This window comes from Astatotilapia calliptera, chromosome 7 (genome assembly GCF_964374335.1).
Source record: "Astatotilapia calliptera chromosome 7, fAstCal68.1, whole genome shotgun sequence".
NCBI classification, from domain to species: domain Eukaryota; kingdom Metazoa; phylum Chordata; class Actinopteri; order Cichliformes; family Cichlidae; genus Astatotilapia; species Astatotilapia calliptera.
In genome coordinates, this window is record NC_137428.1 from 20,531,173 (window position 1) to 20,556,452 (window position 25,280).

The following is a 25,280-nucleotide window of genomic DNA, read 5'->3' on the forward strand; positions in this document are numbered from 1 at the left end:
AACTTTAAGCCAGAATTATGGTTTGAAAACCTCAACCTTCACTACCTGTTAAAGTAGCTGATGTGGTGCTCCTTACTGCGAAAATTAATCTGCTGTTGTATTCACAGCTGTGTCCCGCTCATGCTTGCTTATGAAAGAAACTGAGCAGAGCAGGAGTGACTCAACTAAATAAAATGGGAAAACCCAGTGGTGAGTTTTCATTATTTTTGACTGACGTACAATCAGTAGACATGCTTTTCCACATTACTTATGAATGTCTAAACAGGGATGCTTATAATTACAGCAATGGGACCAGTACCTTCCAAGTACGTCCTGTTAATCATCTCTTAGCGTTGGTGTTTGTCTTGTTTTTTGGTTGTTTTTGTTTTGAACAAAGCTTGGGTAGGAACCAGAAAAGAGAGCTTAGACTATTTTGTTGAATATCAGCCCAGCTCTGGACCAACAGCCCTCACTTCTCATTTTGGTCTCTACCTCATCCGTTCCATTTCTGTTAATCACAGGGTTGCTGTGAGTACAGTGACATGCAGAGCTTGGTTTTGCAAAAAAAACCTCACTCCAGCTCCCCCCCACCTCTTCCCAGCACACACACACACAAACCCAACCCACTGTCTATATTCCTATTTTTTCCTCTTTTTCTTGACGGTGCCCCATTACAGCCACTTTAAACCTGGTCAGGCACACAGCCTAACCTGATCGTTATATTGTCTGCAAATTGACCTCTGACCTTAGGTTAATTTCCACAGAAAAGCGGTGAAGTTAAGGGGGAGGGGGGCCAAGCTGCCTTTCCCGATAACACTATACCGCTTCACCTTTTGTTAGGGTTTGGAAGGAGCGTATATGCTAAAATGTTATTCGGATTTCTCATAATTATCCAAAAATTTCCAGGTAGAATCACTTGAAATGAGTCAGTCTGCCAGTCTTGTGCTATTCTTGAGGTGGTGTTTCCACCCTCGCAAGATTACAATACGATGTGATTAGCTTAGAGATGCCCCATTTGTCATGGGTTCTGGACTAAGTTAACAAGACATGACGCATAACTTTTAAGGTCGAGACGTATTAGTTAAATATCAACAGTGCAGCCTGCTATTAGTTCTGACGATGTTAGTTTTGTTATTAGTTTAAAAAAAAAGTGGAAAAGACATAAAACCTCCGGTATTTGAGGCTCCTCACGAGTTACTCAATCCCTCGGTTATCCCGGTTTGGCTAAAGTTAGCTAGGACACTATAAAGTTTGTTTACATCACTTTCTGAGCGGTTCATAAAAAAGCTTACCGGCCGAGACGAGCTACAAAATCAGCTGTGAGGGAAATGTTGGTGCTCGGACGAGGTTATGAGTGGGCATACAAACGGCACCAGACGCCATCCCATCCACAAAGCAACATCTTGGATCGTAACTGTCGGCGAGGCAGGCAGGCAGGCGGAGAGGCAACAGGTTTACCTTTCCGCGGAGCAGTCACCTATAAAAATCCACTTCCACTGAAGCTGGCCACAGCGAATGAAAAAAAAAAAGTAAAACTGTTCTTCTGAAACTCCTCAGAAGCTGCGCTTGTTGGCCACTAAACAGTACTGCTCTCACCACCAGAGAAGCCAAGTTACCATTACTGCTGAGGAGTGGAACAGCCCCTCCCTTTGCGCGTGGGCTGACTGGAAGTAACCAGACACCTTACTGTGGCTGTCTATTGGCTCTCCGCGAGGGGACTGTCATTTAGCCGTTCCTATAGTAACACAGTACCAAGTCATGGAAGCAGAGTATGTATCCAGATCGCCGACGTTTCTTAAAAAAATGCTCTTATAAAATTAAATATTGTCCACTGAGATACATTTAATAGTTGTATAAGAACGAAGTTTTTTTTTTTATTACTTTAAGATAAATTTCTCTGAAATACACCACTTCCATAGGGTTATGTATGGTATGTGTGTGAATCTGTGTATTTTAATATAACTGAAAGGCTGTTTTTAAAGAGTTCTTAAACCATGGGAAATTATGACGGACCCGACCTGTTTCCTGTTTAAAATAATTCCAAAATTAACCATGATTTCTGTATATCCCATAACATCAAAATGAGTCAACTAAGCAGTCAGGAAGCAATTCACTGCTGAGTACTTCCTTCCTATAGGTGCTCTTGTCTTGATGAGCTATTTTTGTGATTTACTTTGCGCCATCTTGTGACATTTATTCCTCATTACAACCCTTAGTAGCCAGATTGTGGCCAAGGGTTATCTCTGCCTGCCTGTGCCTGTTAGTGCTAAAAGACATGATTATTATCACCAGCCATTGCCTGCAGTGATAAGGCTTGATTACTTGACACTGATTTTCCACTTAGATTGAAACCAGTATTATCATTTCAGCAGATGATGCCATTGCATATAAACCATTTCATTTTTTGCGTGGGCATGTCTCTGTAGGTGCATATTTAGTCTATTTCTGAATGCAATAAGACAAATATTTTTGCCATGCCTTATATTTTTAGTCTTATCTGTAGGAATTGTTATACTTTTATACGTATAACAGTCTGTTGGTGGGGATCTTACAACATCAGCACTAGATCACCAAGCACAACAACTCAGTAACAGAGACAAATATGTTGTGAAAAAATAAATAAATAAAGGAGAACAAGAACAACGAAACCAGTACAAGAATCATTAATACATGATATGCCTATCCATTATGGCTAACTATTATGACGCCCTCAATAATCTGATAGGCCCATCAAAGAATATGTGACAGAAGATAAGATTGCCTCTTTATTTTCAATTCAAAGCATTTCTGAGGATGCTCAGAATCATACTCAATCATTTGTTAGCTAGTTAGTTATAGCTTTCCTTCTAAAACATGTAATATTTTCCACTTTTGTTACATTGTTATGATAAACCGTTACAGCTGTTGGAATGTCCTGTTGTGTACCTGTTGTCTCCTTTGACTGACTAGCCTTTAATCACTCTACATTACCTGGAGCAGAGAGGCCTCATCTGGGGACAGAGTCTTAGCAAGTCCTTGCTAAGCCTTAGTAAGGAGTTCTGAATTTTAGATTTCTTCTTCCTGCTATTTCTATCTGTACTGTCCTTAATACCTCCTTATTGGTACTGGCCTGAGCCCTCGAGGCAATTTGCAGTAAAACCCTGAAAGACTGGATATGCCTGTCATGACAATCTTGAATGTGGGGCACCTGGAACTGTTGGCTGTGTGTGTGTGTGTGTGTGTGTGTGTGTGTGTGTGTGTGTGTGTGTGTGTGTGTGTGTGTGTGTGTGTGTGTGTGTGTTATGGTGGTGGTTTTCCAGTAAGTTTAGCCTTTGGTTCCAGCTGGAAAGCATTAAAAAATCTGACCCTCCTTTGCACTTACTTTGAAATTGGGTCCTCTATCTGTGTCAAGTTAAAATAAAACCTTGGCAATAAATTGTCTCAGACACTTCAGAAGTCAATGTATACAGACTGGTGTTTTGAAGCTCTGCATGTAAATCCCCCTATTGTCCCCAATATTGTGTCAAATCCTTTTTAACTTATGGAACCTGGCCTCGGTACTTGACAGTGATGAATTCTCACTCACTGAAATTCACTAAGAGGCATCAGAGCAGATTATGCTGATATTTTTCTAGTTTGTGATTACAGTAAGTTAATTCAGTGGTTTCACAAGCCTGGGAACAAAACAAAACAGCAACCACTGCCTCTGAGTTTCCGTGAAGCTGGTGCATTTATCAGCTTGGTTCAGGGGGGATTTGTGACAAATTATGACAGAAAGAGATTTTTTGTTTTTCTTTTTGGTTGCTTGGTTGGTTTTTACAAGAAAAGACATTCTATCAGCTACTATCAAAATGAGCAATGCAAGATAAGCGTTTAAGAAAGCAAACCAGTGTCAGAGGCAGACTATTTTTCCAAGGTTGGTCTGGCTGAGACTATTACATTGATGTGATTATCTCCTTATCTTCTTTTTTTTTTTACTTCTTGGCTGGTAAATCTCACTTAGGCTAAATATCCAATGTTTTGGTCCCTCTCCCATTTGATTTACATATGCAGGTTTCCATGCAGAAGACTCTGTGTGGAAACCTGCTGACAAAGCGCTCAAAACAGTTTAAATGGCTGCTTTGTTTAATCAGAATCAGAATCAGAATCAGAAAGGGGTTTATTGCCAAATGTTGAGCAGGTTTACAACATTAGGAAATTGCTGCGGTGCTTCAGTGCAAACATAGTGTCATAAATAGCACTTAAATAGACATGAAAAAATAAAAGTAGGGATAAGAATTAAAAGTGCTACGTAGAAAGATATGTGCATGAGCTATACATGAGATATATACATGAGAATAAGAATTAAGAGTGCTACGTGGAAAGATATATACATGAGTGCAGGTGGTGATCAGTGCCAAACATGGAATGATGCAGTGACACAGCGTAGGGTCATGTGTTAGTGGTGGGAACAGTCATACGGTTATTGTTCATGTGTCCGACAGCAGAGGGGAAGAAACTGTTCTTATGGCGAGAGGTTCTGGTGCGAATGGACCGGAGCCTCCTGCCTGAGGGGAGCAGGTCAAACAGACTGTGTCCAGGGTGAGAAGGGTCAGCTGAGATCCGAGCTGCACGCCGCAATGTCCTGGAGGTGTACAGGTCCTGCAGAGATGGGAGTCTGCAGCCAATCACCTTCTCAGCAGAGCGCACAACACGCTGCAGTCTCTGTTTGTCCCTGATAGTGGCTCCAGCGTACCACACGGTGATGGAGGAGGTGAGGATGGACTCGATGATTGCAGTGTAGAACTGCATCATCGTCCGTGTTGGCAGGTTGAATTTCTTCAGCTGCCTCAGGAAGTACATCCTCTGCTGGGCTTTCTTGATGACGGAGGTGATGGTGGGCTCCCACTTCAGGTCCTGGGTGATGGTGGTACCCAGGAAGCGGAATGAGTCCACAGAGGTGATGGGGGTGTCAGTCAGGATGATGGGGGGGAGTGGAGCTGTGTGCTTACTGAAGTCCACAATAATCTCCACTGTCTTCTGGGCATTCAGCACCAGGTTGTTGTGGCTGCACCAGGACACCAGATGTGTTTGGGTGTGTAAAACTATCCCTTTAAAAAAATAACACTGTACTGGTAGTATCTGTAGTACCTTGCATATACTCTTAGAACTGGCTGTAGTTTGTTTGAAGTGGTCAGATGAGTGGAGTAGTCGGGGCTGGCAGCAGCCACCGATTGCCAAGAAAGGGTGCTACGATGTTTATTTCAAATACTGATGGAGAAGTATAGAGAAGGACACCACCATATTTTTGTGGATCTAGAGAAAGGATAGGATAGGTGCCAAGAGAAGAACTGTTGTACAGTATGAGGAAGTCAGAAGTGTGAAGAAGTTTGTGAGGGTGATGCAGGACATGTATAAGGACCGTAGGATAGTGGTGAGGGCAAGGAGTGACAATGGATTCAAGGTGGGGGTGATATTATATCAGGGATTGGCGCTGAGCGCTTTCTTGTTTGCAGTGCTGATGGACAAACTAACAGATGAGGTCAGGCAGGAGTCTCCATGGACTATGACCTGTAGTGAGAGTAGGGAGCAGGTGGATGAGAGCCTGGAGAGGTGGAGGTATGCACTGGGGAGAAGAGGAATAGTGTAACAGTGAAGACGGAAGACAAAGTAGTAGGTGATGAACACAGTGCACAAGAGAGGTGACAAAGAGAGTGCGGACAGGGTGGAGGAGGTGAAGGTGAAGTGTCAAGGATGATAGAAGGGTAGCAGCAAGAGTGAAAGGGATAATTTACAAGACGGCAGGGAGACCTGTTATGAAGTATGGTTTGAAGAGGTTGGCACTAGCAAAAAGCTGGAGGCAGCAGATTTGAAGATGCTAAGGTTTTTATAAGGAGTGAAAACAGACAAGATTGGAAAAATTAAAAATGAGTATCTCAGAGAGACACCTCACATTAAGCAATCTGGAGACAAAGTTAGCAAGACAAGGCTGAGATGGTTTGGATATGTGCAGAAGAGGAGCGATAGGTTTACAGAAGATGCTGAATATGGAGCTGCCAGGCAAAATGAGAAGACAAAGGCCTCAGAGGAGAATCATGCGAAGGGAAAGATGCAAAGGGCTGATGTGGCCAAGGAGGATGCTGATGTGAGATGGATGCAGACGACCAAACATAATGAAAGGGAACAGCTGAAGGAAGAAGTAGAAGCGTGTAATAATGTGTACGTGATTTTAATTATGTCTCTTCTGCTGGGTTATCTATGAGACCAACACAATATCGGCAAAATAATTTTTTATCTTCAAAGTAAGACGTAAATAAAGTCGAGAACAAAAAACAAATAAAAAACCCAAAACAACAACAACAATAAATGCAAAAACATTATTTGCATAGACACGCCCCTGGAAACCTGAGAAATAACAGAGCCTCATATCCTCAATGTTCTGCGTGACCGCACCAGCGGGACGGTACAGGATGGGATGAGAAGATGCTCTAACACGCCCCTCCCATCCGGGGGGACAGCTTCCATGTGATCTCTCCCTCTCCCCTCTCTGTCCTGGCTTTGACGTCAGACGTGCTCCTGTTCGATTGCCATGGCAACATCGCCCCCCATCGCCCCTCCTCTTCCCTCCCTCTCCTCTCTCTCTCTCTGCTCTGGTGAGGTCCACAATGGTACAGCCAGCATCTTGCAGCACAATGGTTGCAAGGTGGTGAGCTGAGGGAGAGTGATTCAGCATCAGCAAACCTCGGTTCGGTCCACCTCTGCTTCTTTTTCCCCTTTCTCTCTCGTCTTCTTTTTCGGACCCCTTTTTCCCTCTCACTCCTTCGTCACATCAATGATTTTTTTCATGAAGCCTTCAGCAATGGTCTCCGCAGTGTTTCCCGTCGGGATGTTTTGAAAAGGACAGGCACTGGACTGGGATCGTCATCAACTGGCACGGAATGGTAAGGCCGGACGGATTTGTTTTATTTCAGTGTGGACGCGATGCTTGGATCTCGTGCCTGGCCGGAGGGTGGAGTGATGAATATTGATCGAAAGGGAAGGTTAATGAAGTACACTAGTGATGCCTCAGTGAGGGGGGGAAAGGGACAGCGATTGATAAATAAATAAATAAATAATCAACCCCATCTTGAGTCATTCACAGCCGCGTGTGTTGTTCTATAACTCACTAGCAGCGCTGTGAGGGATTTCATAACGACGCGAGCCCTGGCCTGACAAAATATCTCGCATCTTGCATTGCCTTCAACGCACATCATCGGTAATAACATCATCCAAATCGGGTGAGAGAGAGAGAGAAGGGGTGCGTGTGTGTGTGTGTGTGTGTGTGTGTGTGTGTGTGGGGGGGGGGGTATCCAGGCTACCTCCCTTTCCATACATCCATACAGTCTGACTAGTCGGTGTTAGAGCGCTTTATGTATGTTTGATTGGCGGCTGAAACTGGATGTTGGCTGAGTGATGCTCTTCATATCTCTTCATAGCCTTACACAGGATACATATTGGAGGCCTACATGCAGGGCTTGTCCCTCCTCCTCCCCCTCACAAGTCAACTGCGCACCTTGTGCATTATGCAGACCATCAGTACTTCACAGAGATGATGGGTGGGGGGGCTTGCCTCATATCTTTCATAAATGCTGCAAAACTGTGTCCTCGTGCAAACAGCCTGTGCTATAGTGGTGATTTATTGGCCCATATGGGTGTTTCTAAGAGTCACGGTTTTGCTGCTGTGATTGTTTATAGTGTATATGAAGAGAAACAGTTGAAGTAATTTCTGGGCTGTTTGTCATGAAAGATGAACTTCAAATAATCCTAATCCTGCAGACAGAGAGAGAGAGAGAGAGAGGTGCTGTTCAGCCCTAATGTGGGCTGCATGCTGTGTAGTGGATTAAATGAGATGAAGCTGCAGAGGAAGGTAATTTCCCTAAATCAGCTTTGTCCTGAGTGCTCGATCATTGGGAAGGCATGGTAAACCCACCTGACCCACTGCACTTATTGCTCAGGTATGCAGGCGTGAGCAGGGCTCTCTGTTCTATTACTATTTCTTGTTTTTGTGCAGGCCCATAGTCATGGACTAATTCCTGGCTTTATGCTGTGCAGTGGAGTCAATAGATGTTTGAAGGGATCACAACAAACTCTTCATGTTCACGACAGGAGGAAAATAGAGTTTTCTTTTTTCTTTTTTTTGTGCCGTGACCTTGGGTGCTGAATTATTCAGGAGCAGGCTTCCATGTTTGTGAAAGTGCTGCAGGGAACAGGCTTAACAGTTAAACAAAGCTTTTTTTATGGGTGTCTCTGCAGCAGCTGAAGAGTTGCTTTTTTATCTCTTTTTTATTGGATAAATAGGCTAAAGGTTCTACCCTTTCTCCTCCTTGTCATCTTTAGCTGCCAAAAAGGAACTTTTTTTCCCCAAAACACCTCAGGTGAATTTCAAAAGTAGCTCTAGCATTATATACATTTATATTTTAAAAAAACAACAACAGTCTGTTTGATTTGATGTGATATTGACTGGCAGTGAAGCAGCTTGTTTATATAACGGAGCATCATCAATAGAAATGGTCACCAGTAGACTAATATTATGCTGCACCACTGCACTCATTTTTTTCCACCATTCTGTTTTTGTTTTGCTGAGTCTGGAGCATCAGTGCAATAATCCTTTGTTATGTAATAAAATAAGGCAATGCATTAAGTTGAGATAATGGAGGGATTTCAGGCTTTATTAATCAGCAAAGTAGGGAATGTTATCTTCTAGCTATTATTTGATTGGTCACTCCAGTCAGTTTCACACAGTCTGTGGTAATGTCTTCAAATGTCCCGTTTTACCCAAATAGCGCTCCTAGTCTTAAATATATTCAGCTAGCAATGCTATATAACAGCAAAGTCATTACAAATGAAACCACAGGGAGGAGAGGAATGAATAAACAACAAAAAATAATCATTGAAATTACTGTCCAGTTCAAGGTAGCTAGTCTGAAGCTGAAAAAAAACCCCATCTTCCTCCTGATAATCAGTTACTTAAATATCCACATCAGTCATCTGAGGGCCTGTCTGTCATTGCTCTCTTTTATGGAAGGTCAAACTTATCATTAGATGAGGATGGGTTACTAAGGAACGCTGATTTAGTCTGCCATCACCCATTGACCCCAGCTGAGCATTGTTCCTGTGGATTGGTGCTAATAATCCATATTACAATGCCAGCTCAGTTATTAACTTGGATGAATTCAATTCAACAGTTGTCTCACGATGGATAATTAAACAAGAAAGGAAAAAAATATGGAAAACGCTGGCTGTGAAAAAATGTAAGCAAGTAAGGGAGAGAAGATTTATTTAGCCAGCCTGAAGTAGATTAAGAAGTGCTTGGTAAGTGGTCACACTTAAAATCACATAACTATTAGTAATGTACTAGATATAACTGCTTAGAAAGCTGACAAATGTGCTCCATGGACATCTTTCATAGCATGCTCTTATTTATTTTAGTTTTAAAAAATGAAATTCTCGCTGTGCGCCAGTTTATTCCCCCCCTGAGTTGCAGTATTGCTTACAACTACAGACAAACAGTGACAATATGCCTGCAGCATGGGAAATGCAGTTATGTAATTGGATTTGATCTGACAAATATGCAGCTTTTATTTGCCTTTACAGATAGCTGCGTGCAAGACTTTGAGCTGTTTTAGATTTGATCTCAATCTTCTCACACTGCATATGAAGATAATTAGGAGACAACAAAGGTCACCGTGGAAACCTTTGTTGGACCTGAGGGTGGAGGTTTTACATAAATTCATCAACACAGGGAGGTCGATTTTTGTTGTTTTGCTCAAACTGAGGCGTTTACAAGTATAAAAGTTCAGAAAGTATGCCACAGTTGAAACAGAGCAATAGAAATGTTCACAGTTCACATGACAGTGCTGAAAACGTCTCTGTCATTATGGCAAAATAAAAGTTAAAAGTGTTCAGGATGCCATTTTTGCAGGATGCGCGGTGTGGTCCAGCTGTGGCTCTTCTTCTCCTTCTACTGAATGTGTGTCAGGTCTTGCAAGAAAAGCTGTAAATCAGATGACCGCACTCAGCACTTGCCAAAGGTGTACATGTCGTTACTATGCAGCCTATCAGAAAACTGCAGCGTCAGCGTGGTTTTTCGGCCAGCGTGCCTGCTGTTTACCTAAAGCAAATCAGAGGATGCGAGCAAGACTACGTACGAGAGCAGAGACAGAGGAGGTGAGCAGATTTTCAGCTGCGAAGAAACAAATCGATGGGTGTCAGCGAGCGTTCGGATTCTGACACCCCTTAGATGGGTCAGTCCAAGTCTTGTTCTCCTGCCTGGGCCCTGCAGTTACTTCTCTGTTTTCCCCGAGCCCAAAAGGGGGAGGCTGTGCTGCGTTTAGCTCAGGCTGCACAAGGAAAAGACGAGGCATTCGCTGCATACTGCAGGAGAGGCTGAGGCTGCTGAACCAAGCACTCACAATGGAGCTCCGAGGGAGGGGGAGGGGAGACAATTACAGGCAGGCTGGGAGCCTGGGAGTGGGAATGGTGGGAGCGAGGGAGGGACAAAAGACAGGAAGGGTAGGGAAAAATGCAGGCTCTCATCAGTGCGGACGATGGAGGGAGGAATAAAGAAACAAGGGGGATATGGGCAATGTTGTGGTGCGAACTGGGTGACATCAACAAAAGGAGCGGAGTGGGAAGAAAGAAAAGATGGATATGAGAGCAAACATTGGTATCTGTGGACATTTTGACTGGCACATGACTGGCTTTATTGTGCTTTATCATTACTTTTTAGTAGTCAATCAGCCTGACAGCACAGACAGTGCCTGTGCTGAACAAAGGATGCGGTGGGGAGAACCATAGAAGCACAATAATGCCATCCTGTAGCAATGTGCCTGAGTTCAACCCGAAAACAGGCATAAAATGCCTGCTGAAAGCAGGTGAGACATAGCTACCACACAAAGACGAGCATCATTATTACCTGTTTCCAACACCTGCACCTTTAACACTGTTCCCTCCGGTGCTTATTATTACACTGTACCATTGGCTAAAATACTTTTTTTCTCTGTCTCTGAGGCCGCTATGTCTATCATTTGTGTCTATGAATATTTTCAAAAGTAGAAATGGCAGACATAGTCAAACACACCTTTCGATCCTGAGAGACTCTTGGTAGATATTGGCATGGCGCCCCTTGGCTGCAATTCTGCAGCTAGTAATGAAATGGACCTCCGTGACACACAAAAAATATCTCATAACAGATCCTTTAATAATAGTCTGTGGGCTTTTAAACTTACCACACTTGAAAGGTCAGAGTCAGAAGAACTTGACGGTACCCCAAAGCCTCTTAGCTTTACTGCAAAGGTTTTGTACTGGTTATTAGTTTGGATAACTAATTTTAGTATTGGTGTTGACCACTTTATTAATACACACAGCCCACAAAAAAAAAACACCAGCAAAATCAGTTTTTGAAGATTACTTTTGTGTTACCTCAAACTAAGGTTTGCCTTTCCTTTGACCTGGGAGACAACTAACACTGTATCAGGACCGTGTATTACAGTAGACCACCTCCAGTTCAGACCATATTAAAAGGAGTAACTATTTCACTGTATCCATACACTGTATCTGTGATTAGGTGAGTGCAGCCTTGCTAGCACTTCTTAAAAATGAATGGGTGCAAAACTGTCTACTTGTTCAGCTGGCTGGGCTTTGCACTGAACTCCTTTGTTGAGTTTGTAACTAAACACTAGCATGTTAAACTTAAAAGAGAGGAAAGACACGGTAGGAGGAGTCAAAGATGGAATAATAACCATATTCGGTCACAGCTTCACCTGTCTTAGCCATGCAGAGCAGGTGCATCTGTTGCCCCAGCTAGCAGCCTCACAACATGAGCACTGAGCACCAGATACACTGTAGAGCATCCAAGCTCTCCTTTCTGTAGCATCTGCAGATACTTTTTTTTTAAATGGCCTGGATCAATACACTAAGTGTTCATACAGGGTAGAAGGGATTTACCACGAAAGTTACTGCAGGCCGCGCTCAAAACTAACTTACAGAGCGTGGTGGTCAGTTTTCTCTTTTAATCAGTTGCTCTAGTGTTTCTGCTGATCACACACAATTTTGATAACCTGGCGTGGTAAAATATGATCTGCATTTTACTGTAGAGCTACTGTAGTTTGCCTCACCTATAGTGATAATGTGACTGGTTTGGTTTATCAAGAAAAAGCCTTCACCATTTACATTTAAATCTTTGTATATATTATAGCTGAAAATCACTGTCATACATTTAGTGTTTTATGTGTTACACACACAGATAAATACACCAATACTCTCTTTGGAATAGTTCTATGTAAAAGACTATTTGAATGAACACTATATAATATAAACCTTTCTGCCAGGTATGTGCAAAAAAGAAGCATCAGAAAATCTTAAACCTCCTACAGTTGATTGGACAAGAATTAGGAACTAATGCTGTATTTTAGGATCATGCCTCCTAACTAAAGTGATCACTAGTTGCCTGAGGTACAGTTGTACCCACAGGGGTGGATGTAACACAATGCCCAGGATCCAAATAACAAGGATCAGCTACAAATGCAGGCAAATGCATGTAAACAGCCACTCCAATTAATCCTGAGATGTACCATACATCATCTACATTAGCCCATTTTAGATAATTAAAACCTTTCTGGATTTCCATGCTGTCTTTTTCATTGTGCCGTTCTTGAGTTTCTCTAGTTGTCTCTTAATGGCAGTTGGTCACCTTTTTTGTAATCATACAATAGATTCATTTCTGTAAATGCAATGCTGCATCTGAGACAGTTTATTTACGGCCTATGTGAAATAGCCTGAATTTGTTTGCACTGCGTGATTTCTCCTCTTTTTATATGTCTCCTATTTTTTTGTGGATGACTGTTAGCAATTTAAAAAAAAGATGACTGAAGGTGACGCTTACATAAAAACCAGAGCCAATACTTGTAAAACTCTTTATTTTACTTTTTAAAATGTATTTAGAAACATTTTTAATCTGTTTTCTTTCTTTCTTTCTTTTATTTGTTAATGATTCCATTTCTACAGCCTGCTTCCCCATCTAATAATTTGGGACTTTGGACATGCATAAAATATAAAGTTATTGTTTCAGTTATCTATGTCTCTTGTTTAGTTTAAGAAAAAAGAAAGAATCAGAGCTAAATCAATGTGTTGCTGCTTTTGTGTTAAAAAAAAATCTGCATTAGTAATGATCCTTTTTTGGGAACAGTAAAGTGACTTTGTTTGTCTGTGCGCTTTGTCGTTCACTAGTTTGCTGTAAAATTGCACATCACCCACACGTCCATAACAGTTATTCAAATATGTTAAAGCAATTACATGGTCTGGAACTGGGACTGATGGAAGTTCGCTCACTTGGCTTAACTGGTCCTGCATTTAATAACTTTGACACAGGCTCACAGTTGTCATTTTCAAACTAGGAAAACAAAACAAAACAAAAATGTCAGGCATGTGTCAGTGCTACTAAAGTCCTACCGACTGCTGCGGTTTATAGTTTACAATGCAAAGACTCCTCAACATCCTATAAGGCTGTTGCTTTCTTAAGTGTGATGCAATGTAGAGTAATACTTCGGAGACAGTTCTCACCTTCATAGAGTCAATCCAGTTTTAAAAAGCACAGAGCTGGAAAGTGAACTTCCTGAAAATGAAAACTTTGTTCTCTGAGCTCCTGAAGCAAGATATTAGCACCATGCAAGGCGATTGTGGCTCAAGAGTTGGGAGTTCACCTTGTAATTGGAAGGTTGCCGGTTCGAGCACCGGCTCAGACAGTCTCGGTCGTTGTGTCCTTGGGCAAGACACGTCACCCGTTGCCTACTGGTGGTGGTCATAGGGCCCGGTGGCGCCAGTGTCCGGCAGCCTCGCCTCTGTCAGTGCACCCCAGGGTGGCTGTGGCTACAATGTAGCTTGCCATCACCAGTGTGTGAATGTGTGTGTGGATGACAGGTTGTGTAAAGCACTTTGGGGTCCTTAGGGACTAGAAAAGCGCTATACAAATACAGGCCATTTATCAAGGCATTTATGCTGCCATTAGCAAAGTTAGCTTTCTTATAAAGGCAATGAATCTGACATGAGACATTGTACTGTTGGAAACGGTATCTGCACTGCTCACTCTAAGCTGTTTTCTACACAGTTTTGTCTGATGCTGCGCTTTCCACACTCCTGATAGAAACCCCTGCAACCATATTAAACATGCCCTATACATCACAGTCTTCTGCAGAGCAAGGCTGAAGGTGAAAGGCATTTTAAAGCAGAGTAAGTCATGCTTGTAACTGCTGTAGTGTTATAAAATCCTCACTGGAATTTAAGGTCCATTCAAAATAATGTAGGCAGGTCTGAAAACTCTTCACAATCTTTGAATGAGCTGAAAATCATCCTTATCCTTACTTTTTGCTTATTCAACCTCTCAATCAGCTGATGCCGGCTTGTACTGAGGAGATGTATTGCAGTCAGGATGATAAATGGGCAGTTTAAGGAGTGGTGCTGAGCATAATTGTAGGTGCAAGCAGCATTTCGGCCATAAGGACAATCAACAGAATGTAGTCACAGGGTTAAACAAACAAAGCACAAAATCTGGTGGGTTTTTTGTGTTTGTTTTGTGTGTGTGTGTTTTTAGCTGTGGGCTAACGTGGGAGGGAAGAAACTGTTGTGGTGCGATTTGTTTTGGTCTGTCGTTTTCATTGCTTTTTCGTGAATAACTTTTCCTGATAATTACCCAATCTTTCTTGTTTTTAACGACGCGCCAGACAGCCATCATTTTAAAACTGTAATCTCCAAAAAATGTTGGCTCCCAGGTAAATTGTTTATGGTCTGTACTCAGTCTCTCCTTCATCTTTCATTCGTTCTGATGAAAGTGTATTCACCATCTGCTGTTAAAAGTCTTATGGAAACGTGTTGCATTAGAAATGAAAGTGAACTGTTTATTTTTATTTTTTTTAAAGCAAAGAAAGCATAATTAAAACATGTTTTACTAGTTTTTTTCTAAGGCTGCAATATTTTTAAATGAACATCTGCATGTAAATATGCTGCCAGGTTTGACAGGACTGTAGTGTGCAGGATCCCGCCACCATCTAGGTGTTGTTTACCAGCGTATACGGCTGGAAGACAAACAGTTTGGCCTGTGAGGGGCCGATGGCGCGATATGGCAGCCTCGCTTCTGTCAGTCTGCCCCAGGGCAGCTGTGGCTACAATTGTAGCTTGCCTTCACCAGTGTGTGAATGTGAGAGTGAATGAATAGTGGAATTGTAAAGCGCTTTGAGGTTCTCGAAAAGCGCTATATAAATGCAATCCATTATTATTATTATTATTATTATTAATAGCTTATGTACTCAGACAGGTAAAGATTAGAGCAGCACAGATACAGCTAGCCCCACGCCAGGGCTGATTCAGTGTTGACCTGTTAGAGTAACAGCAAATATTATGCTACTTAATGTGGTGACCGGGATGCTAGTCAAACACGCACATGTGGAATGACATTACTATAGTGGTTTGACGTGTTGGAGACTGTGGGCTCAAAAATCGCACATCTTTCTCGTCTCATTGCCCTTCCCTTTTCTTTGTTTCAAAACAGATTTGAAAAAATCAGTTTATGAATGATTATTAATTAATTTCTCCTAATTTAATAGCACAAATTCCTAACACACCCAACAGTGAAATTCACCCATTTACTTGAACACTTTTTCAAGTGAAATAAGCTGAACCAGAAATCTCCCACCTTCGAGTCCCTTATCTCTTTTCTAAAAGCTGCTTTGCTCCCTTTGGATTCAGCACACATATTAAAGTGGGAACTGTGACAGTATTAGAGGACAGCTAGAGTTAAAAGAGACATTTATGTCCATTTGCTCCTCGGAGAAAATTGCAGAGTCGGATCCTTTCAATGCTTTGCGAGAGACGAGGACGTCCTCCAAACTGTTTGGTGACATTTGTGTAGTTTTACAACCACATGTGAACTCCCGAACTACCGAAAAAGGTCTTTTTACCCCCCCTCCTTCTCTATTTTTAGTAGCATCATTAACATCATGTATGAACTTATTCGAAAGACGTGGTCTTTAGCCCTCTGGGACTTTCATTACCTGAAAACCCCTCAAAGATAGAGTGATTGTGGGCGAGCTCTCCCTCCAGCTTAATGTGGGAGCTACTGTCATTCAGAGCTTTCTTTCCTCTTTGCTTCACTCTGGCAATGAAAAAAAAAAAAGCTAAAGAAAATTGGCAAATCTCCAGTTAAACCAAATTTACCCATTAGCTGCTGTTTCACAGTGAAAGCCTCGAAGCTTTACCAAAATTCACTGCACTGCTTTTATGCAAATGCAGTCTTTGATGGTACTGGCTTTTGAAAAAGCTTTTTCACCTGTGATGGTAGTGTTAAATATATTCCGCTTGTGTAATCCTCTTAGTTTCCAAACTGATATGTTCCTGTAGGTTGAAAAGGTTAACAAGTTTAGTGTTCTAGTGTTAAAATAGGAGGTTGGATAAATGCATACAGTGTCAACAGGAAAACGGTTGACATCACTTTTTTTATTTGCATTTGTGGCACTAAGATTGAAAAATCAGCAAAACATGTAGTTGCACAACATATATGTCACGGATTGATTTCTGTGACATGTCATTGTATATTGAGATCAACTATCAATGCATAAGCACACGGAGATGTTTAGCCTTAATATAAAACCTTACAGTCTTGGTAGCTGGGGATCGGTCCGCCAGGGCCTCCGCTCCCGGCTGCCGCCCAACTCACATTGCACCCGATCCCTACGGTGCCTCCTGCGGGTGGTGGGCCTGCAGGGAGATGGGCCCATGTCCCTTTTTTGGGCTATGCCCAGCCGGGCCCCATGGACTAAGGCCCGGCCACCAGACGCTCGCCCCCAGGCACCCTCCCCGGGCCTGGCTCCAGGGCGTGGCCCCGGTAACCCTATCCCGGGCAGGGTGAATTGTTGCCTCGATGGTCTTTTCATAGGGGTCTGCTGAATCGCTCTTTGTCTGGTCACACCCTACCAGGGGGCAAAAGCCCCCAGACAACATAGCCCCTGGGATCCCTGGGACACACAAACTCCTCCACCACGATAAGGTAGCGATTCACGGAGAAATTCATCTGACAAGGATGCCCCCTGTGCGCCTCCTGAGCAAGGTTTTCTGGGCATGTCCCACCGGGAGGAGGCCCCGGGGCAGACCCAGGACTTGCTGGGGAGATTATATTTCTCGGCTGGCCTGGGAACGCCTTGGTGTTCCCCCAGATAAGCTGGAGGAGGTGGCTGGGGAGAGGGAGGTCTGGGCTTCTCTGCTTGGGCTGCTGCCCCCACGACCTGGCCGGACAAGCAGAAGAAAATGGATGGATGGATGGATGGATGGATGGATGGATGGATGGATGGATGGATAGATAAAACCTTACATTTGGCAAAAAACAAACACAGCATATCAGCACAAATACCTCATACCAGCTGTCAAGCATGGCAGTGGAGTGATTTGGGCTTGTTTTGCAACTGCAGGACTTAGATGGCTTACAGTCATTGGATGGACCATAAACTCCTTTTACATACCAAAGTATTTCAATTTCAAACGTGAGGCCATCTGTCCAACAGCTAAAGCTTGGCAAGAATTGGGTAATGCAACAGAACAATGATCCCAAGCAGCAAATCTACAACTGGATGAGTGAAAAAGAAAAGAATTGAGGTGTTGCAGTTGTCCGGTCCAAGTCCAGACCTCAGCAGTGCATAAATGTTTGTATGTAAACCCCAGTGAAGAGAAGATATGTAAACAAGAGTGGGCCAAAATTCTTCCACAATGATATAAAAGACTGAAAAAGTCACACAGAAAAAAGTTGAAGTGGTTTTAGAAGCTAATGAATGGGGGTACTAGTTTTTAAGGGTGCTGATCAGTAATTATTTTTTAAACTTTGGGCAGCTATTTCTTTGTCTCTCCTGTCTTCAAGCTAAGCTATCTAAAATTTAACGAACCAGATCTCACACAAAGGGCAAAAGAAAGCACGTTTAAAAAAAAATATAGATTATACTGTTAGCTTTAAATTTACATTCACACAAAACCTGTTTTAATCCATTTTAAAAGGGAAAACTTGCTTTCAGCTGTTTTGGAATTCATCAGCAAATATCTTCTCATCGTCTTTCACTCATCAATGGGACCACCTCCTCATGTCTTATTTTCAACACGCATTGATCACTGCAACCACACTGCAATGTGCTCTGATGAAGAATCGATAACTGGTCAGTTCATATTTATCGAGGACTGGGAGGTGACGAATTGTTGTTTTTCTCATTTTTATTGAGAATGATGGGAACAGAGTAGAGAGGACACAAGTGAATTTTCCTGGTGGGTTTCAGTCCCCACACGGGGAGAGGTGTGAGTGTTGTTTTGCAGAAATACAATAATAAATCTTTGTTTTGCCATTGTATATGTGACAAATTGCCACTACCCACACCCACACCTACATGTGCTCACTCTCTGCTTCTCCTCTGTTTGTGTCTTTCAGGTATTTATGAGTAGACATTTCTTATATAACTGCAGCCAACCAGTCCTGGATGTAAAGATAGCCTTTTGTCAGGTGTGTGTTCCTTACAGGTAAAAAAGGTACAGTATTCATTCACTTCCATTCCCTCTATTCTTACTCTGTATGGGTTTTTTTCCCCCCTGTGTATGCAAAATGAGCTCTTAAGCAGTTGTGTGCTCAAAAAATAATTTGAAATGTTTAATTAAGAAAAACAACACAATGTGTGCAAAATGGTTTGATTAAGAGGTTTGACGCAAATGTCCTTGAGGAGCCTTTATCAGAAGTTGACGTGTTTTCAGCCTTTTGTTGATAATTCATTATGTATATCAAAACAATTCAGCTAGCCTTGATTTTCTACTTTTGTTCAACACCTCCACTATTCCTCTTTAACTGAGGTCTATACCAAAAAGAATGCAGTATAATCTGCTCATTACTGAAGCTTAATTGTTGTCTCCACAGTGTAAATACAGAACTCAGCTGGGGTTGTGATTCCATAAGATAAAAAGTCTTTATTTTGACTCTTTTTACATACGTTGTGTTGCTTGTTATAAGGAAAAAAACACAGACAATTCAGTTGGAGCTCAGATAGATTGGGATGTTTGCACTGCACACGAGATTCTAGCTGAATGTTCAATAGCTGCTAAAGATACCAGATATATAGGAATAATCTGATCATAAGTTTGGAGGACATCGACCTTCAGCGCCTTAAAGCAGATTTATCAATCTTCCATTGTGCACAAAGAAGATGGTTCAACCATAGCAGTGCATATGCAGTAACTTTGCTTGTTTTGTGAGCTGTGTTATAATTACCAAGTCTCTAATTACCTGATATGCTTTGTTGTGGCACCATTTGGTTGCCTGCTTTGCCCAAGTAATTACAGCCTGATTGCCGGGTGAAATGTAGTCAAGTAAGGACTAAAGCTAATGTCGTTAGAGGGGCTTTTACAGAGATTATATTTCTGCATTGAATTCGTTCAGCTGTAAACTCGGCTAAACCTTATGTCCTGTCTTGTTTATTCTACTTTACCATTTTTACCAAATATACCTTAATGTATGCTTTTTTTTTGCCTTTACAGCAGTTAAATGCATGTTATGATGTGATGCTCTTCTTAGATATTAATGATGGTTATTATGGCTATATATCATATAACGTATAACAATGATTCGATATTGATTTTAAAATGAGTAGCCTGATAAAAACAAATGTGCAGCCTAGATGTGTTACATATGCATTTTATGTCATCCCTTTGCAGGGTTTTGGAAAACAAGTGGATGTGTCATATATTGCCAAGCATTACAACATGAGCAAAAGCAAAGTGGACAACCAGTTCTACAGTGTGGAAGTGGGAGACTCCACCTTCACAGTTTTAAAACGCTACCAGAATTTAAAGCCCATTGGTTCTGGAGCTCAGGGAATTGTCTGGTAAGTGCTCAATGGTACATTTCTCTAATGTCTTATTTTATATCATATCAAGTTGTTTGATGGGTTTTGGTGTAATCTTTAATGCTCAGTTAACTCATTGCTAGCTGATTTTCTAACGTTTGTTTTTAATGTTGGAGTGAATTTGTGAGGTTTTCTGAATAATTTTGCTAATTAATATATATTAAAGTCATATTTTTTATTCTTCTGAAAAGCCTGGAGAGATTTCTTCTTCTTTGTTCATTTGCACAAATGTTTGGTTTAAACTTAATCGAGGCAAGCAGGTGCAGTGATTTTAATTGTTTGAATTATCTGTGTCTGCTGATAAATGTTAATATCTTTAATGTTAGGGAAAAAAATAATCATTAAATGATGTTTTATGTTGACATTGGGAACATAGGCTGTATATAAAAGATGGAATTTAACTTTTTTGCTTGTAGAACTGATTTAATTCGTCATGGCATAGGTTCAGTAATGTGTTGAAAACAGACATTTTGGTCCATGGTGACCTGATAGCCACACAGTTGCTAGGGATTTTTCAGCGGCACATACATTATGGGAATCTTCCATTCCAATCCAATAGAGCATTCCAAAGGTGTTCTACTAGACTGAGTCACATTTGAAATGATCCTGCTGGAGGCAGCCATCAGAGGATGGGCTCACTGTGATCATAAAGGGATGGACATGGTCAGCAACAATAATCAGTAAGGCTGTGGTGGCTAAATGATGCTAAGTTAGTACCAAGTTGTCCAAAGTGTGCTAAAGGATTTTCCCACACCGCTACACCACCAACAGCCTGAGCTGTTGATATAAAGCAGGACTTGAATGCAACATTGTTTCATGTTGTATGCAGCGAATTCAGCTCAATGGCATCTGAATATTTCAGCAGAAATCCCAGACTAATTGGACCAGCCAACATTTTTCCAATCTTCTATACAATTTTAGTAAGGCTGTGTGAACTATAGTTTGCTCTTCTTAGTTGACAGGAGTGGCACCCAGTGTGGTCTTATGCTGTTGTAGCCCATCTGTTTTAAGTTTCAGCATGTGTTCAGAAATGCTCTTCTGCGTGCTTTGTTTTTAACAAGTGGTTATTTGGGGATGGTTGTGCAGGAAAATCCTAGTAGATCAGCAATTTCTAAAATACTCAGACCAGCCAAACAACTGCTGCCACGATACTTAAGTCACCTTCATTCTTATGTCCGGTGTGAACTTCAGCAGGTTGTCTTGACCATGTCCATCCATCCTTTTCCACTTATAAAATTCAAGGTCATGATGGTGTTGTTTCTAAAGGCAAGAAATATGTTACAACTTGGAGAGGTGAACAGCCATTTGCATTCACACCTACAGCCAATTTGGAATCATCAGATAATGTAACCCCACGCATGTCTTTGGAGTGTGCGAGGAAATCAGAGAGAACACATGCAGACTTTTTTGCTGTGACAATGCTAACCACTGTGCCACCATGCTAGCCCTGATCCTGTCAGCATGCTAAAATACACTGAGTTACTGATTGGTCAATTAGATGTTTGCATTGACAGGGAGTTAAGCAGGCATACCTACTAAAATCCGTGTAGCTTGAGAGGCTGAAAAATAAAGCCAAAGTGCCCTAAACCTAATTCAGGCAACCAGCAGGGGGGCTTCCTTATTAGCTGCCTGTAAGAAAGATGCACTGGTGCAGAAGTCTGTGGGAAAACAACCCTTCTTCTCAGTTGATCTGTTACCTCAATAAACACTTTCCTGATGAGTTTCCAATCTTAATTGCTTGTTTTAAGCCACATTTGGACTAGAATTGATAGCAAATACCTAAAAAAGCCAAAAAGACTGTTAAATTGTTGCTACTTTAAAAGGGTAGCAACAGTAATAATACCTTGTGATAATAGTATGAATTGTAGTTGTGGTGTTTCTGAATAGACTTTCCTGAAAAAATTACACTCATCAAATATCAGAATTTTTTTTCTCTTAATGTTTTCCACAGATGTGAAGGGTGTAGTCTTATATCCTTCCCGGTGTGCTCCAGTGAGCTGGTGACATATCGTTTATTTTGAATATGGATGTATGAGCCATAAGAGCCTTACAGGGTGGGCATTAAGTGGACCCTTAATCCAGATTGCAGAGGAAGCTTGTATTCATTACAAGTCAACTCACGCACGCCCTGTCAGAATGCAGAGGAATGTCTGCCAAGCCTCCACTTAAAGGAATGCATCTTACAGTCTTTGTGAAATGACCAGACAGAACTATAAGTTATATTTATGTTAATGTTGTGTCACTGAGGGTGATATTCTCATGCCACAAACTCTCCCAGAGATGACTTGAGCTGACATGTTTTACTACAGTGTATATTGTGTCATTTTGAAGATTCACTAGCTCTCAACTCTCCTGCCCTTCACTTGACCTCTCTCATTGTCCTTCCTTTGCTTCCCATGTCCTCAGTCCCACTCTCCTTCCGCTCCAAAGCAATTTCGTGCATTTGCAAAAGAGCTTGGGCAGGCTGTAACTGCTAATGCTGGGATTGTGCCCATTTTAAGGATATTGTAGAGATGGATGGCAGGGAGTGCAAATCTAATTGAACCTGCTCTGCTGTGTGCTGCTTGGCTGTGTCCACAGCTGTCATCTGGTGTCATATGGTGCTAGCATTAAAGCAACCAAACCACATAAAACCACAGAGAATGATATAAATATCCTTGACCATATCCTGATCATAGAGATGAAATTGGTTAAACTATAAGGCCTGGTTTAGATGTTCACAAATACATAAAAACATAATAAATGACTTTGGCATGTGTTTTTATAAAGATAAAACAGGTGACTTGCTGTGTCTTAACTTCAGCATAATCCCTGACTGGGTGACATAATCATATTTACATAAACATCTGTCTGATGGTTTGCACAGATGGTTAAATGCTTACACATTTTATAACATACATGGGCTTTCACTGCAAGCAAATAATATGCATACGAGCAGACAGAGATCCAGAAGCTTGTCTGGAAAAAATCAGCAGTGACTAAGTACACATTCTGCTTCTCTTATGCAATCAGTAGAGTCTTGTCCCAGTAAAGCCTGAGAACATGCTAATGAGGTAAAACTTGTTCTTGCTTGTCTTTGCCACAGTTAAGAGTCACTCTGCTAATGTGGTCGCCCACAAAAATCCCAATGTGTGCACATCTCTGACCTTATGAGTTGGTCAGAATGAGCTTTCCCAAGCATCTTAGGAGGGATGAAGGCTTTAAGTAGTTTAGCTGGTTATGACATCATCTTTCACTCAGCTACAAATGTGATGACTGACTCCAAATCCCTACTGGATCAATGCTTTTATGAAGGCTCCACTGTTTCCATGGCCACACATCATCTCTGGCCTGCAGTCTCCACACAGTCATGGCAAACCACAGCATATCCCACCCAGCCGTACACAGTCAGATGCTTGGAAACTCAATTTTATAGCATCTTGTCAGAAAAGGCACATTTTGAAGTTGAGCCGAGACAGTGAGATGACATTTTTATGGCAGCTTTTTCTGTATTACCGTTCAGCGAAGGCCAACATAAACTGCCACAAACAGCTAAAATACCCGAGGCTTTCAGAAATTGGGATTGTGTTGAGCCAGCAAAGCACCCACTCTGCTGTAATGGTCATCAAACTGGTGGAAGGAAAGGGCATCTACATATAACACACATTCTGCTGTGTGGTTTAGTTTCATTGGTAACACTTTAATTAGATAGATAGATAGATAGATAGATAGATAGATAGATAGATAGATAGATAGATAGATAGATAGATAGATAGATAGATAGATAGATAGATAGATAGATAGATAGATAGATAGATAGATAGATAGATAGATAGATAGATAGATAGATAGATAGATAGATGAAACTAAATACTCTTACTTTCCCCACACTAATTAAGAGGGTAAGTTGCAACCACTTAGCAGTTTTAGCAGTTTATTGTTTTTGTTTGGTATTCAGGTGCGTATTAACACAACACTAAGAAAGAAAGACATCATCAATGATCTTTTCTCAAACTGAGAAAGAAAGGAATCGGGGTGTTGCACTGGGCCAATCAAAGTCCTGACTTCAACCTGACTGAAATGCTGCAGCGGGACTCTAACAGAGCTGTGAATAAATGAATGCCAGCAAACCTCACTGTAAAGGAGACTGGTCCAAATTTGCTCCATGATGATGTGAGAGACTGGTAAAAGTCACAGAGAAAACACTTACTTGACTCTGTTGCTGTTAAAAGTAGTACAACAAGCTGCATGTTGCCTTAATTTATGTTAAATAAATAATTTCTTTTTACCATGACTGTGAATACAAAATGCAGAAATAAATACAATAATAATTATTAATAAAAAAAATTAATTAATTGAATATAAGATTAGATAAAAAATTCAAATAATAGTAATAATAATAATACGATATGAGAGTAAACTCATTAAATTAAAAAATAATGTATACATTTATGTTTAATCACAGTGTGTCATGGATTTAATGGGCTACTTATTGATTTTAGTTTTATTAAGTATATAACTTACTATTACTGTAATACACAGTTTTCACACAGCTAGCAAGTTATAATTGAGCCCTATAATCTTCATGTATTAATAAGTTCTGATTTATATTATTTTTACAGAGAGCCTTTCATCTATTTTATCCTTTTGTGTCAGTGACTATTGACATTAAGCCATGGATTGTTGCAAGAGGAATACTGATCTCTGTGGTTTGTTTTCTGCAGTGCGGGCTATGACGCTGTCCTGGACAGAAATGTAGCCATCAAGAAGCTGAGCAGACCCTTCCAGAACCAGACCCATGCCAAGAGGGCATACCGGGAGTTGGTGCTCATGAAATGCGTCAATCACAAAAATGTAAGCGATTCAAACGAGAGGTAACAAAGGACCAAAGGAAAATGTATCCCGACTTGAATGAGATGCAGTTTAAAACTGCACCCCAGTCTGAGTCTATTTCTGGCTCCTGCTAAATCCCTTTGCTACAAAAGCAGACAAGTCGCAGCGACGTTATGACCGTGCTAAATTCCATGCCTCCAGAAATGTACTAAACTGGCAAGAGACTGAAACAGAGAGTGCTTCAAGGCATGGATGTAATCACCAGTGCCGCAGTTTGTGCTCTTCTGCCTCTTTTTTCCATCCTCCACATTTATCCCCACTTTGTTTCGTTTCGCCTCTCTGGTTTACTCTGTCTCTCACTCAGCGGTGTCCTTCAAGAGGGTCATTACTAACTTGTGCCCACAGTCCCTTGCTTTAATGTCTTTTCTTGTATTTTTACTGCTCATTGTTGACCCTGTTCCTGCTGTTCTCTTTTTCAGATTATCAGTTTATTAAATGTCTTCACACCACAGAAATCATTAGAGGAATTCCAGGATGTGTAAGTATACTCAGGAAAAAAATTAGCAAGAAAACGAAACA

The 25,280-nt window shown here is 41.3% G+C and overlaps 2 protein-coding genes across 16 annotated transcripts in view; one reads left to right on the forward strand and one right to left on the reverse strand.

The window, feature by feature from the left end:
* Window positions 1–1,646, reverse strand: part of ptpn13 (protein tyrosine phosphatase non-receptor type 13) — a 49,858-nt gene extending 48,212 nt beyond the window's left edge. For all 5 annotated transcript variants that reach the window (XM_080304168.1, XM_080304167.1, XM_026173533.2 and 2 more), the window contains exon 1: window positions 1,272–1,646. The gene's annotated coding sequence lies outside the window, so the exon portion shown is untranslated. The remainder of the gene's footprint in view (window positions 1–1,271) is intronic.
* A 4,857-nt stretch (window positions 1,647–6,503) lies between these two features.
* The window catches only part of mapk10 (mitogen-activated protein kinase 10), a 38,206-nt gene continuing 19,429 nt past the window's right edge, over window positions 6,504–25,280 (forward strand). For 7 of the 11 annotated variants that reach the window (XM_026173539.2, XM_026173534.2, XM_080304170.1 and 4 more), the window contains exons 1-5: window positions 6,574–6,878; window positions 18,428–18,499; window positions 19,699–19,868; window positions 24,593–24,722; window positions 25,181–25,239. In XM_026173539.2, coding sequence (XP_026029324.1) covers window positions 6,876–6,878; window positions 18,428–18,499; window positions 19,699–19,868; window positions 24,593–24,722; window positions 25,181–25,239 — 434 coding nt within the window. In that variant the 5' untranslated portion in view covers window positions 6,574–6,875. Of the gene's footprint in view, window positions 6,879–18,427; window positions 18,526–19,698; window positions 19,869–24,592; window positions 24,723–25,180; window positions 25,240–25,280 lie in introns of all 11 variants that reach the window. The other 4 variants (XM_080304172.1, XM_026173536.2, XM_080304173.1 and 1 more) reach the window with 2 other exon arrangements.